General features: G+C 42.2%; 2 protein-coding genes across 2 annotated transcripts; both read right to left on the bottom strand.

Moving 5' to 3' along the window:
- Nucleotides 1–4804: 4804 nt before the first annotated feature.
- LOC146679559 (uncharacterized) lies at nucleotides 4805–7880 on the bottom strand. Its single transcript, XM_085450226.1, has 2 exons — nucleotides 5569–7880; nucleotides 4805–5524 (listed from the first exon to the last, which is right to left on the bottom strand). Exon 1 carries the CDS (start codon nucleotides 7334–7336, stop codon nucleotides 5774–5776), a length of 1563 nt encoding a protein of 520 aa, XP_085306352.1. The 5' UTR covers nucleotides 7337–7880; the 3' UTR covers nucleotides 4805–5524; nucleotides 5569–5773.
- Nucleotides 7881–12086: 4206 nt separating this feature from the next.
- LOC146679558 (stonustoxin subunit beta-like) lies at nucleotides 12087–13209 on the bottom strand (the record flags this gene model as incomplete). Its single annotated transcript, XM_085450360.1, has 2 exons — nucleotides 12087–12982; nucleotides 13131–13209. Coding segments are annotated over 2 exons (621 nt in total), but the record flags the coding sequence as incomplete, so codon positions are not given.
- Between the last annotated feature and the right edge of the window lie 415 nt (nucleotides 13210–13624).

Here is a 13624-nt window from a genome sequence, read left to right as displayed (position 1 = left end):
CTGCAGCCTCTGAAATGTCTTCTGTTTCCTTCCCGACGGCTTTTTCACCGTCAGCCCATCAGACAGTCCAGCAGCATTTATGATGATGTCATGATGTTGAAGAGGCTGCTACGGTGGCCTCCCATGACCCCCAGCCTCATCACAGCTGAGATGCAGACATTTGAAAACATTCAGCAGACAACTGAATAACAGTCCAACACAACAGTCTGTGTGCAGACACACACTGACCTTTCATAGAGTCAAACACAGCTGGTTGAGTCATTTCTCTGTGAGTCTAAAGTGAATCTAGTATTTGAAAGTCCACTTCCTGTATTTGTTGTTGAAGACTTCTTCAGCTTCTTCTCAAGGACATCAGCTGCTTGTTTGGCAGCAGAGGCAGTTAAGAAGCTTCCTGAAAAACCCTGAACAGTGAGTTCACTGTGGCATATGACAGATTCAGCTTTCTGTGTGCAAATGTGTCTGTGTCGACCTTTCAAATGCTGTTGAATCCAAAACATCAGCGGCTCCTCGGCTGCTCACTTCATGCACTTCTGTCTGTGTGACAGTCCAATGACATCACAGCTGTTTCCAGCCCCAGTGTCTCAGGACTGGACACCTTTAAACATGTCGAGGATCAAACAGCGTCCAGCTAAACACACATGAAACTATCAGAGCTGACAATCATTCCAATAACATCTAATGGTTCATGTATGTAGACACAGGACTACAAGGAAATGGCTCTCAGCATCTGGCTGTGGGAACACATGAGTCCCTGTTTGTGTTCAGATTGTGTGCATGTTTTAGACGTGTGTCACATGTAGAAACACAACAATCCCACAATGACACACAGATGTGTTTGACACAGCTGTGCAGCTGTAAGTTGTTTCTAATGATTCATTGAAGCTCTTCTAACATTCTGGAGACGATCAGTACATGAATCTGTTCAACACGACAACAATTTGACTTCAGTGTGAACGTTTGCATTAAATAACCTTCTTCATCCAGCTGACAGCATCTTCATCCTATGATGTGAACAGTTCCTCCTGTTGATGACAAACCTCTGACAGGATCTGCTTGAGGAGCTTTTTCATGTGCAGCTCTCTGAGCTCAGGGCTGAGCTGCTGTTTCATCTTTAAGAGCTGCTGCCTCCTCGCCGGACTTGTTCTCCTCTTCTTCTCCTAATGACACCATTTCTGCTTCATATTAAATTCAATAAAGATGCTGACATGTATCTGTAGCAACAACATCATTGAATCTGTAACAACTGGAGCCAAACCAGTGGCTCTGCTGGGATCACTGGTGAGCCAACACTTCCTTGTTGATGCAGATTTCAGGGCTTCCTTTTGCTCCTCCGTTATAACTGTTCTCTCTTCTCAACACATGATGACACAAAGGAATCAGCAGTGACAAAGATGATGCTGAAGAGAAGCACACACTTCACACATATAACAGACCAGTGCAGTTACACACACCTCTGCTCGACATCAGGCCTCAAACAAAGACACAAAACACTAACTTGACTCTAAACAGAAGAAACGAGCAGCTGTTTCTGTTCTGTGCTTATTTATATTTGACACACATGCTTCTCTTTGTGCAAACACACATCGCACTATAAGGGTAACCTCGCACACAATGATTGGACAGCACAGTGATGATGCTGGGAGATCCTATACGCAGCAACACAGAAACACTGAGAACTTTAAACAATGATGGAAAGTGTTATAAATGACTTGTTGGCCTCTGATCTGTCACAAACAGCTGAAACGTGTCTCTCATGAGTCACATGAAGGTTTTTGACAGAAAGGACAAAAAGTAGCTGCAGTCAGTTTGTGTCATTTTTATATTTATTCATCTGGGAGAAAAATCTGAGGGACATTAAAATGTGTTTTCAACAGAGACAAGAACATGAATATAACAGAACAGGTAAATGAACATGTTTCAAGTAAACAGCTGGACTGATCAGGTCCAAACACAGAGTGATAAACTTGTCAAACAGCTGTCATATCTTTATATAGAAGCTCTTTATAAATGCTGCTCACTGCAGTCTGTTTACTAATAATGTCAAAGTGTTAGAAACACAGAAACATCAGAATGGTCTTTGTTCACAGAAACCTGTCTGGGATCCTTTGTTGTTCTTTTGATGCAGAGTTACATTATAAATATAAAGAGTTATTTCAGAGTCTCATCAGTTTTCCTGCATGTCTTTATTTAACACATCAGCAGGGCTGAAGCTCTCATGTTAAACACACACTGATCTATGGACACGTTCATGTGTTTCTAACAGAACCAGGCTGTTATCAGCCTGCACTAACATGATGTCACACACACTGAATGTAACAGTGACAGTTTACATCATCACACAATCAGCTGTGATTGTTTCACTGTCATCAAACGAGTCAACAGGAAGTAGAATCAATAGAAACCAATCATTTCCTGACAGCATGTCTGATGGAAATAAGTGCAGATTATGTATGAAGTCTAACTGCACACAGTAACTGTGTTACAATAAGGACTTAACAGCGCCCTCTGCTGGAGTGTTTCAGTACTGCGTTAACTAGAATACACCACCTCCTCCTCACACCACCTGCTACAGCTCTACTCTTCTATGACTACAGTCATCCACAGCACTGATGTGAGGTCACATGGTTCATATGTAAGGAGCACAGCTGACCTCAGGTCAGTTTAATGACTGTGAGCAGCAGCTGTGTTATTGTCACTGTGACAGGGAGACACTCTCAGACACAGCGCTCATGTCAGCTTGTTCTCATGCAGGAGGATCAGGAGCTCCATGTTTGTCTTTCTGTTTGAATCATGATGTGTTTGTGCCATCAGAGTCTGTCATGAGTACTCAGGGTTTCACAGCAGCTCTTCTGGATGCTGACGAGGACTCCAACCTCATGTTTCACCTCTCTGAGCTTCTGATGTCTGTGAACACTCGTGTTTCTTCTCTGGGCTCATCTGGACAAAAACACCTTTCTGTGTTTGGCTGCAGCCTCATTCTGACTGACAGGAAGTGTGTTATCCATGAGCTGCACTTCTGTGAGGAAGTTTCCTGCTGTGTTTCCTGTCTGTGGACAAACACGAGTGTTCCAGCTGAGGACTTGGTTCCTTCCACCTGTCCATACAGGACATCACGCTGTCTGCAGCTCTGTAAATGCAGCTCCAGGTCCTTCCACGTGCTGCTCTGTATTTGTGCAGTTTGTAGTGTGTCCTGGGAAACGTAGCACACATGGTGTTCTTCTGCTGTTTCCTCCTTTCACTGAGTGTGAAACACTGACGCTGTGCTGTTGTTCACAGAGGGGAGCTGATTCTAGCTGCAGCTGGACTCTGTCATCTAACTGAATGTGTTGGTGCTGATCACGGGGCTCTGAGGGGGGAGCAGCAGGAGGACTCTGGATGCTGACGTCAGTGTATCTGTGGAAGCTCCCACAGCGTGTCTGTCATTCAATATTGTGCTGTATATTGTATCTATGCAAAGATGAACAGACTGTGTGTTCACTGGTCTCTGTGCTGCAGCTCTGATGTCATCATCACTCCCTCCTCCACCCTCAGCAGTCCCAGCATGCTGCTGTGGTGCACCCCACCCTCACTCTACACCTGAGCCACAGACCACACCCTCCACCTCAATATACACCACAGTTTTCTCTGCTGTGGAAATGAGATCAGGAGGAAATCATCATTATTATTATTTAATAAACGCTCACATTAATGTGGGCTTATTTGTTTCATATTAGAAACATTAGTTGAGTGTTTTTAGTATAAAATGGTCAAAGTCCCTCTTTTTACTCCTCCCCTCACCTGTGGATGGGCGGTGCTGTTACCGTGGTGACAGCTTGGATGTGTTTCAGTCCTGCCTGGTTATCACTGCAGGAATCTTTCACATTTATTACAGGTAATAACTCTGATTTTTCTGTGTATTATGAACCAAATGTATCCTGATACACACAGAGATGGATGAGCAGAGGTTTTTTTTGCAGTTTATGTAGTTACTATGGACTTAATGCATACATATTATTAAAATTAGGGCTATAACAGTTGTATTGATGTATAGCAACTTGAAATGCTCCCACAAATGGCTCCACAGCATGTAAAAATATAACAAAAGCTCTGGCGGACTTGGTTCTGTGGTCAGTCTTAAAGGGTGAAGTTAAACTCTGTAATCTTCACTGTGTCACAGAGTTCAGTGAGTCCCGTTATTCACAGTATCAATCAGATCATCAGAGAACAGCTGATCAGCAATCAGTGGTGCCAACAGCGCCTCCTGTGGTGAGAGGATGCAATAATGCAATGTAGCATTTTTCCACTCAACACTTGCAGTCATGGAAACTGTCTGTTGGATCTGTGTGACGTTGCTTTCTTGGTTAGAGTTCCTCACAAATGTCCAGATGATTCTTCTAATGAGGCGTCGACCATGTTTGCAGCTCTTTGGAAGAAAACGTCGCCCTTTGCCATCCTTACTTTTCTTTGACTTCTTCAAATGCAGCTGAACTCCAGCTGGTATTTTCTTGGACTTTGCAGCTGTTTCTGGTCATCAGTTCATTCCTGCAAACCTCTGAAGCTGAACAACAATGATGCTGCATTGCTGGCTGATCCCAAAAGGTTGATTCTGTTCATCTGGACGTTTTCAGAAACGTTTGCTCACTGATCAGGTGACTTCTTCAGTCTCAGCTGACTGCAGCTTTACAAGCTTACAAACAGCACATTTGCACAATGACTGAAAGCAGCAGCACCTGATATATATGATACTAATATAATACATATACATATATGTTGGGGGAAAACTCTGTAAAAGACCCAGGAGAAATAAAGACACAATGAGACAAAGTTACTTTCTTTATCAAACGTGTACACGGGTGAGCTGCTAAGAACAACTCACACCATGCACAGTGGCTTGGTAATTTTTATAGGAAAGACAGTGAGAACAGGATAAGAAAATACAAAACAAATAAAATAAACAACTCCATATGTGGCGCTAGTCTCGTCAGCAGAGAGCTGGGAGAAGGCTGTGAGAGATAAAACAATCTAAAACAATATGTCCCAAAACAGTATGTCTTTGCTGAGAAAGTCTAAAAAGATAATTCTAAACTAATCTAACCATAGACAAAAGGGCATGCTTGCACATTTAAAAGAAGGTAAAGAAACATAGAAACATTTTTCCTGTAACATTCCCTCCTGTTTAACTTATTTTAAATGTATACAACAATTGTCTATGAAAATTATTTATTAAGTATCTTAGGCAATTTTTAATTTCCAAAATCTTCAAAATGTCAGCATAGCAGAAATGGCAGTCATTTGGTCTAGAATAAAACAAAAGAAAATAATAAAAAGAAAAACATAGTAAATGAAAATCATAGTAAATGAAATAACAAGTGGAATAAACAAGAAAAAATAATAAAACTAAAACTACAAAAAATAAAGGATATATTTTAAAACGAAAACTTACAAAAAAATAAAAGGGTGAAAAGTAAAATGAAAACTTTATATTTAAAAATGATGAAAACCTAATATGTAAAATGAAAACTTCAAAAAATACAAGGATGAAAACCTTATATTATAAAATGAAAACTTCAAAAAATACAAGCATGAAACCTTATACTTAAAATGATGCAAACCTTAAATTGAAAACTTTATGTGTAAAATAATGAAAACTTCATATTAAAATGAAAAACTTTATGTTTAAAAGTCAAGACTTCAAAAAAATAAAAGCATGAAAACTTGCATAACCTACTAATGTTTTAATCAGTGCATGATCACTTGACAAGTCATTTTTAATCACCACGTCATTTATTAGCAGCTAGTACAAGTTCTCCTCTAACAGAATTGCAACGGGATGTTGTTCTTCTTCAGGCACGGCAACATAAGCAGTCATTGTAGTTGTTATCATCTGTGAAATCATTACTCTTAGGCATGGCAACACACACAACACTAATATGAGCAGTGCTATCATGATGAGACCTAGAAGAAAAAATGGCTTTGCTACAGCAGCCAGCCATGAACCGCTGAACAGCCAGTCCAGCCAGCTTTGTGCTGTAGCTGCTCCAGGTGTGTGTTCAGTGACATATTTTTGCAGAGCGGTCAAATTCTGCAAAGCTTCATAAATGTCTCCTCCAGTTTCGTATCCATCAGGGATAAAAGTGCAACATGTTTCCCCGATCAGCTTGCAAACTCCTCCTTGTGATGCTGTTAGCAGGTCTAGTGTCAGTCTGTTCTGCAGCACCATCGTTCTGATGGCCTTCTGTTCTCCTGCTAAGGCAGTTCCCAGGGTCTTAGTCAAGTTGATGTGTCGTAGCAGAGCATATCGGTTGATCTCCACGTGATCCCGCACCTCGGCAACTCCAATGCCGGGGATCAAGCTCTGTAAGAATTTCACTCCTCCTCCCCAGATGCGAAACTCTCCCGGCACTCCAGTGTCCACGGTAATGCCGAAAGAATTGGGGGAGGCGATGTCCACTTCACGTCTCTGCCGGCTGCTTGGGTGATGTGCAACACTTTGCATGAAGAAAACGTGATCTGATAATTCCACCAGGGCGCACAGACCTCCCCAACCTTCAGGGAGTGACAGATAAGCCTTGTTGCCACATAGGAAGTACCAGTCAGCCAAAACTCTGGTTCCTCTGCTGCTGGGTGCCGTCCGTGCACATCCTGTCTGGTACTGAGTCTTTGTTTGTAGTGGCATTCGGTAGCTGTAGTCGGAGCGACAGTTTAGGCCCATCAGCGTCGTGTTACTGGCACAGGTAGCGTTGATTGAACAGGCCATACACTTCCTCTCGTTCCTTGGTGGGCAGAAAGTGTATATGGACTTACATAGGTGAGTAGGCAGCTCCCCCACTGCCCGCGATCCATTGTTCATCACACATACTGGCAGTTGCGCTGCGTTCAGTTTGTTCAGTAGAATTACATCAGGCAGTGGGTCTGAGACTTGGGGCCAGGTCAGTAGGTAGGTCTGTCCGGAACAGTTCACATTTGTGAGTGATGATGACCTCCAGGTTGCTTTTGCTGGGATGCTGTAGTTGGCTTTGGACCAAAGAGTACCGTAGCCTGGATGTGTTGCCAGGCCCAACAGACACCAACTGCGATCTTCAGGTATGCTGTACGGCCACAGGCCAGACGTCTGTGAGGATAGGGGCATATGGGTACATGCATAGCAGTCAGTTTTGTTATTCAAATGAGCTGTAGTGTTCATAAACTGCCACCAGAAGTTAGTGGCGTATCCATGGGGAAACTTAGTGTACTTTCCTTTGTCATACAGTGTCTGCCTTTTCTCCATATAGCGTGACTTGTTGTCCCTCATGAAAACAAAGGTGAGGAGCCCGGCCATGGTCAGGGCCGCTGCAGTTGATAAGAGCCACCACCTCATGACGACGGGACACACCCTCCTGTCGCGAGTAGACCCCCCGGCCAGGAAAGCTGACCCCTCCACCGGGCGAGATCACAACAAGCGGGCAAGCCTGCCGTCAGCTGTGTTTAGATGGCTTCACTTACTGGCTCTGATGGATGCAAGATGGTCGTTCCGCTATTTTGCAAGCTCCAGTTTTTCCTTTGGAGCACTTTGATCAGAACCCAGTCACCGGGCTGTGATCTGCAAGACACTTGATAGACATCATTACATTCTTCGTCATTTACAATCATCTCTTTATTTTCCTACAACTTAGACATACATTTTGCTACTGAAATTGTATCTGCCTTTTTCACTGGGTAGATTTCTGGCCACTTTGAGAATACATCTATAACCACTAGGGTGTATTTTTACCCTTGGCATTCATTTAGCTCAATAAAGTCCATATGGATTGTGTGGTCTCAGGTTTCCCTGAGCATTACATTTTTGACACGTCATGCATGTTCTGACAAATTGTTTTGCTGAGGTTTCAAAATTTACAGTGTAGAATTTACAGTGTAGAAATGAGAGTCGACAATACTGGTCAGTCCCCCCCGTTGACAAATGCGTACAGCCATGAGTCACTAATGCCGCCATTTTGTGGAGGAATTTTGGCAACACTAGCTTGCCATAACACATCATTAAGTCGTTTGTCAGAACTGCACCGTGTTTTAGCCATTTTGCCTGCTCTGCTGTGCTTGCTGCTTTTTGTTCATTTTTCAACACATCCAGTGGAATCTGATGTGTGTTTACTGCCATCAATGTCATGTTTGCCTGTTGTGCCGCCTATTTTGCTGCTCTGTCAGCAAAATTGTTGCCTGTAGTAATGAAAGAGTCAGTAGGCGTTGTAAGAGGTTGGCATGCTGGTTTGCCAGTTGGTGTAATCATTCCTCTGGTTTTCCAGATTTTTTGCAAAATGATGCACAGCAGAGAAAACATACTGGCTGTCTATATAAATGGTTATTTGTTTATCTTTGTGTATTTCACATGCGCAACAATCTCGTGTGAAGTGACCTTCCTCTCCACGGTTCTAGCAGGCGTTGTCTCTATGTTATCTGCTGTTTCTGCGTGGCTGTCTGCAGCCTTGGTGTTTGTGACTTTGCTCGCCTCTCTGTTCCTGATAGCCACCTGCGAATTAGTGTTTTAGTCTGTTGTCAACAGTCAGCCTTATTTTTAAGTTACAGAATGCTTCTCCCTTTTTTTGTTTTTTGTTTGGGAGAATAGATGCAACTCTACATTTTCACTTAAGGCAGTTTTAGATAATTTCTAGTTCTTCAAACAAATCATGGATCTCACACATTTCAAACTTTCAAGTTAGGGTTGTTTCCCATTTATACAAATATATATATTTAACTTTGCATTGCTCACAGCTCATAGCTCACAGCTCTAAACCTAGGCATTTTTCAATCATATGCCTAATCACTATGTGTCATTGTGACTCTCAAGTATTGTCACAAGTTCGTTTAAATTAGTTTCCAAAACCAACAAAATAATCAAACAAAACCAAAAAACATAAACGTGTCAGGACACAAAAGAAAAAGAAAAAAAAAAAATGCTGCCACCCGAACAAGGCAGAAGTCTGCATATGTTGGCTTGTAATAGCATGCAGCTTGTAACATGGTAGACTAATGTGCCTGTGTTAATTCAGCTCCATATTATTGTGTGAAGTTGCACTGGGTTGGGAGTGGTTTTGTGTGTGTCACATTTTTGGTGAGCCAATGGCTGGAATGGGGTTGGACTAATTAGAGGCAGGTGTACTTGATTGCACTGATACACCGGTCTTCTTATAGCCCACACTACAAACACTGCTGTGTTGTTTTGTCTCTCTGTGCAGGTATGTAATGTGATGAAATCAGATATGTTTGGGATGGCCGGGTTTTGCCCTATGAATTTTATATTAGGTGTGTCGTTTTGTCTCTCTGTGCAGGCCAGGGCCTATTATATGCCACAGCCTAAAGGCAGCAGGGTTGCAGAGGCTTGAGTGACCACTGACTATATGCTTGCAGGGTGGTGGGTCTCCAAGGACAACTTCTAACCCTGTTAAAGGCAACATGTGGAGTGCAACTTGGCTGTGTGGCATAGCTGGCTCTGGCCTTGGGACTGTGTGTTTTTATACAATTCATAAATGGGACACTGGACTGTTTTATCTTTTATCTCTTGATATATTTTTTGTCAACAAATTATCTTTTAGAATTTTATTGACTGTCATCTTTTTGCCCACGACTGAGACGGTTGGTCAGACCTAGAGTCTTTCTTTGGGTGTGTTACAGCAGCTTCTGCTCTAAAAGAAACAAATAAATAAAAAGAAAAGAAAATGTGGAACATGCTCATCAGCTTAGCAGTGTCTACATATTTAATTCAGCTTCTCAATCCTGTAGTTTTAGCTGTTGTCTACAGGGTTTTGCTTATTGGTTGTTATTATAGGTGTGCTCTATATCTCAGCAATGTGTCATTCTAGGATGATAAGTTTCAAGCTGGTCAAGTGCCTCTATGCACTTCATTAGTTTAGTTATTCTCTGTATTGTCTTCATCTCACATGTCATTACACTGAGTTTTAGCAAACCTTAAGCTTGATGCAGACTACTGCTTAACAATTATCCACCTCACATCATAACCGATTAAGGTGCCTCTTCATATTAATATTATGTCATTGTTCATATTATCCTTTGTCTTATATAACAGCAATAGCATATTATAATATTTTATTAGTGTGTACCACTATACTACTCCTGAGCCAATTTGTTAGTTAGGATCATCTTATTCAGCAAACAGATAATTTAGAATTCATCCAATCTGCGGTCACATTTGTTCTCTCTGTTGCATGGCGGACCAGGCAGTTCTATTATAATATATTATTTATATTTTATTTTGTATCCATCAAGGGCTTCAGATGACCTGCAGAATCATCCTTTTCCCAGGGTGGAGACAGTTACCTTTTCGCACACTGTCCTTGGCTGAACAATGACACAGCCTTAATATACCTTATTTATTTTATTAAAATATTTTCGTGTGAATTATTTGCTTTATATTCATTTTATACATGCTGGGCATGGTCATCATGCCAACTGTGTTTCATTGTTAATATCACTTTACAGGTTGTTATCCTTGCTATTATTAATTTCAAATACTCTAAAGATCATTTCTACTGTAATTTTCCCTTTATTCATCTTTATTTCGTACTTTTTATATTTATATCTACTCAGTGGGGTCTGTTTTCAACCCTTTTAAACTACTTCAAACTACTTTGATCTCTAGTTTTCACCTAATAAGGGATTATTGTGTTCTTCCTGATATGGGTGTTGCTGCAGATGCGGCTGCAGGAATGAGTGATGGTTTACTAAAAGGATTGTGGGAACTGCACAGTGTCTCGTCTTCTGGTTTTACTAAACTGGCAGTTGGATTCTGTTCTCCCGACTGTTTATATTTTGTTTTCTTAAATCTCTCAGTTTACAGACACTGTTTTTGTCCGGCGTCTGGACTTTTCTTTTCTCACCACTGCTCGTCAGCAGGAGTGAGTTTTAATTTCACTTGCTTGATTACCCATCTTATTTATGTATTTACTTATTTTTGTTTAAGTAATATATACACAATACAGCTGCTATCACCTTCGCTGGTATTAGAGACGAGAGTGGTTGCTCACACGCCCTTCTACTTTCGGACTATTTCCAAAAGCGGTGTGAACTTTACGAGACGGAACTCGACCGTTCTCTCAACTCACCAGCACGTCAGTGAATAGCAGTAAAAGAAAAACACAGTAGGAGCAGCTCAGTCTCTTATCGGACCGTGAAAATTCAGCTTGCTCCGTTAGTTACAACAATACACACGCATACATTCACATTCACACTTATTCGCGCGATCGGAACCCTTATAATAAAGGGGAGCTGCCAGTCTTTCTGTAGACGAGCTACTTATTCCCTTGACCCAGCTGGGGGAGCTACCCAGAGCTCCAAACCTAACCCACAAGAGTGGGGAGCTTCCAGTCGACGAGCTCCAAGCTACCAGCCGACGAGCTACTTTAAACCCACAGAAGTGGGGAGCTTCCAGTCGCGACGAGCTACTTTCGCTATTTTAAATTCCCTGAATTTAAAATACGATTTTACGCAAGATTGTGTCAGTGTGTCTGTATCTACCTGGTCAGTGTCGCCGGGTCTGGTCCACCTCGATCGGGCCCCACCACCGTGGGTCGCTTTCTAAGAACGTTGGCCAAGACTCGAATTTAACGCCCTTGGTCTTTGACCACACACCTAGTGTGTGGGCTGTCGACAGACGAGCAACGTGGACTGGTCACGGAGATGGGACACGATGGAGGCGCTCCGGCTCCGAAGGACCAAGAAATGTTGGGGGAAAACTCTGTAAAAGACCCAGGAGAAATAAAGACACAATGAGACAAAGTTACTTTCTTTATCAAACGTGTACACGGGTGAGCTGCTAAGAACAACTCACACCATGCACAGTGGCTTGGTAATTTTTATAGGAAAGACAGTGAGAACAGGATAAGAAAATACAAAACAAATAAAATAAACAACTCCATATGTGGCGCTAGTCTCGTCAGCAGAGAGCTGGGAGAAGGCTGTGAGAGATAAAACAATCTAAAACAATATGTCCCAAAACAGTATGTCTTTGCTGAGAAAGTCTAAAAAGATAATTCTAAACTAATCTAACCATAGACAAAAGGGCATGCTTGCACATTTAAAAGAAGGTAAAGAAACATAGAAACATTTTTCCTGTAACAATATATAATCCATACTAATGATGAAGGAACTGAGCTCACAGTCCATTGTTCATTCAGTGAACTACTCAGTTTATTTTGGGCCTCAGAAATGCTCACTCTGTTTGTACATCACTGTCAGCAATAGACTCATTCTGCTGTGTGGACAGGAACACATGTGACATCACTTCCTGTTTGTTTGTGACTGAAGAGGAAGAAGTTTACAAGGAATCATTTAGAAGAGTTTCAAACATCAACTGATTGAATCCATGAATCTGAAAACGTGTTTGTGAGTGAAAGAGACAGACATGTACAGACTGAACTATCTGTTCAACAGTCAGAGTGTTTCTGTAACAGGAGACACTCTTTACACTCCACTCAGCACAGGGACACTGAGGCACCAGGAGACCAGAACCTAAACCCAGGATAAAGAGTTTGAGTGAATGTGGTGTTGAAGGTGTGGAGGTGGATCAGAGTGTCAGAGGAGACTCTGTAGAAGGACAGAGTGCCAGCAGGACAGTCCACATACACTGCTGCTCTGTTAGAGACAGAGGAGGAGGAGGAGGAGGAGGAGGAGATGGATGTGTAGCTGTTATTGTGCCAGACAGACTGAGGACCATCACCAGAGCAGATCAGACTCCAGGACTGATCATTGAGTCCAAACACACAGTCATCACTGTCTCCTTTCCTTCTGATGCTTCTGTAACTCACTGATATAAAAACTCTTCCTCTCCACTCGACCTCCCAGTGACAGCGACCAGTCAGACCATTTCTACACAGCAGCTGAGGATAAACATCAAATCTGTCTGGATGATCAGGATATGACTGAACCTCCTCCACACATGTCACCTTCCTGTTGTTGTCAGACAGTTGGAGCTTTGTGTGCACTGTGTTTGTGTCGATTGTGAGTTGACAGGAATCTGATGGAGAGAACAAACACAATCCAGCTGCAGTTATTGATCCATCATCTGTTCATTGATTGACACTTTGATGATGACTCCTGACATGATGAAGATGGTTGAATGTGTGCTGCTTTGTTTTCATGAATCCCATTAAAAACACACTTACACTTCCTCAGACCTGGTCTCAACCATCGGACTCCAGCAGGCTCCACCCTGAAAGGAGGAGGGGGGTCAGAGCAGCACAGTCAGCATGCACACATGGACATTACATGGCTCTCACACACACACTGTTACACACTGAGCTCAAAGCTCGGCTCCACTGTTTTATTCAAAGAAATCTACATTTATTTATCAGCACATTTAAAAACAGCTTGAGCCAAAGTGCTGCACAGAGTAGAGAGAAAATAGGAAACATACACAGTAATGACTATAAAGACTGGTCAGGATTGAAAGCTACAGAGTACAAATGTGTTTCCAACCGGCTTTTAAAAATGTCCAGTGTTGGTGACGACCTGATGTGAAGGGCGACTGTTCCAGAGTTTGGCTGCAGCCATCGATAAAGCTCACCTCTGTTTTTACGTCTAGTTCTGGTCAGAAGCTGCTTATCTGCAGACCTGAGGGCTCCACTTGGATTCTTTTGTTAAAGAGAGATAAGATGGA

The sequence above is a fragment of the Copadichromis virginalis genome, unplaced genomic scaffold (genome assembly GCF_057382275.1).
Source record: "Copadichromis virginalis isolate Kocher_CV1m ecotype Utaka unplaced genomic scaffold, C_Virginalis_male_GT1.1 unmapped_scaffold_1, whole genome shotgun sequence".
NCBI classification, from domain to species: Eukaryota; Metazoa; Chordata; class Actinopteri; order Cichliformes; family Cichlidae; genus Copadichromis; species Copadichromis virginalis.
Note: the sequence above shows the minus strand (reverse complement) of the source record. Positions and strands in the feature narration are given on the sequence as shown.

What these genes read in the sequence shown, in the direction of transcription:
- LOC146679559 (XM_085450226.1), bottom strand. Translation starts at nt 7,336, where the DNA reads ATGAGGTGGTGGCTCTTATCAACTGCAGCGGCCCTGACCATGGCCGGG.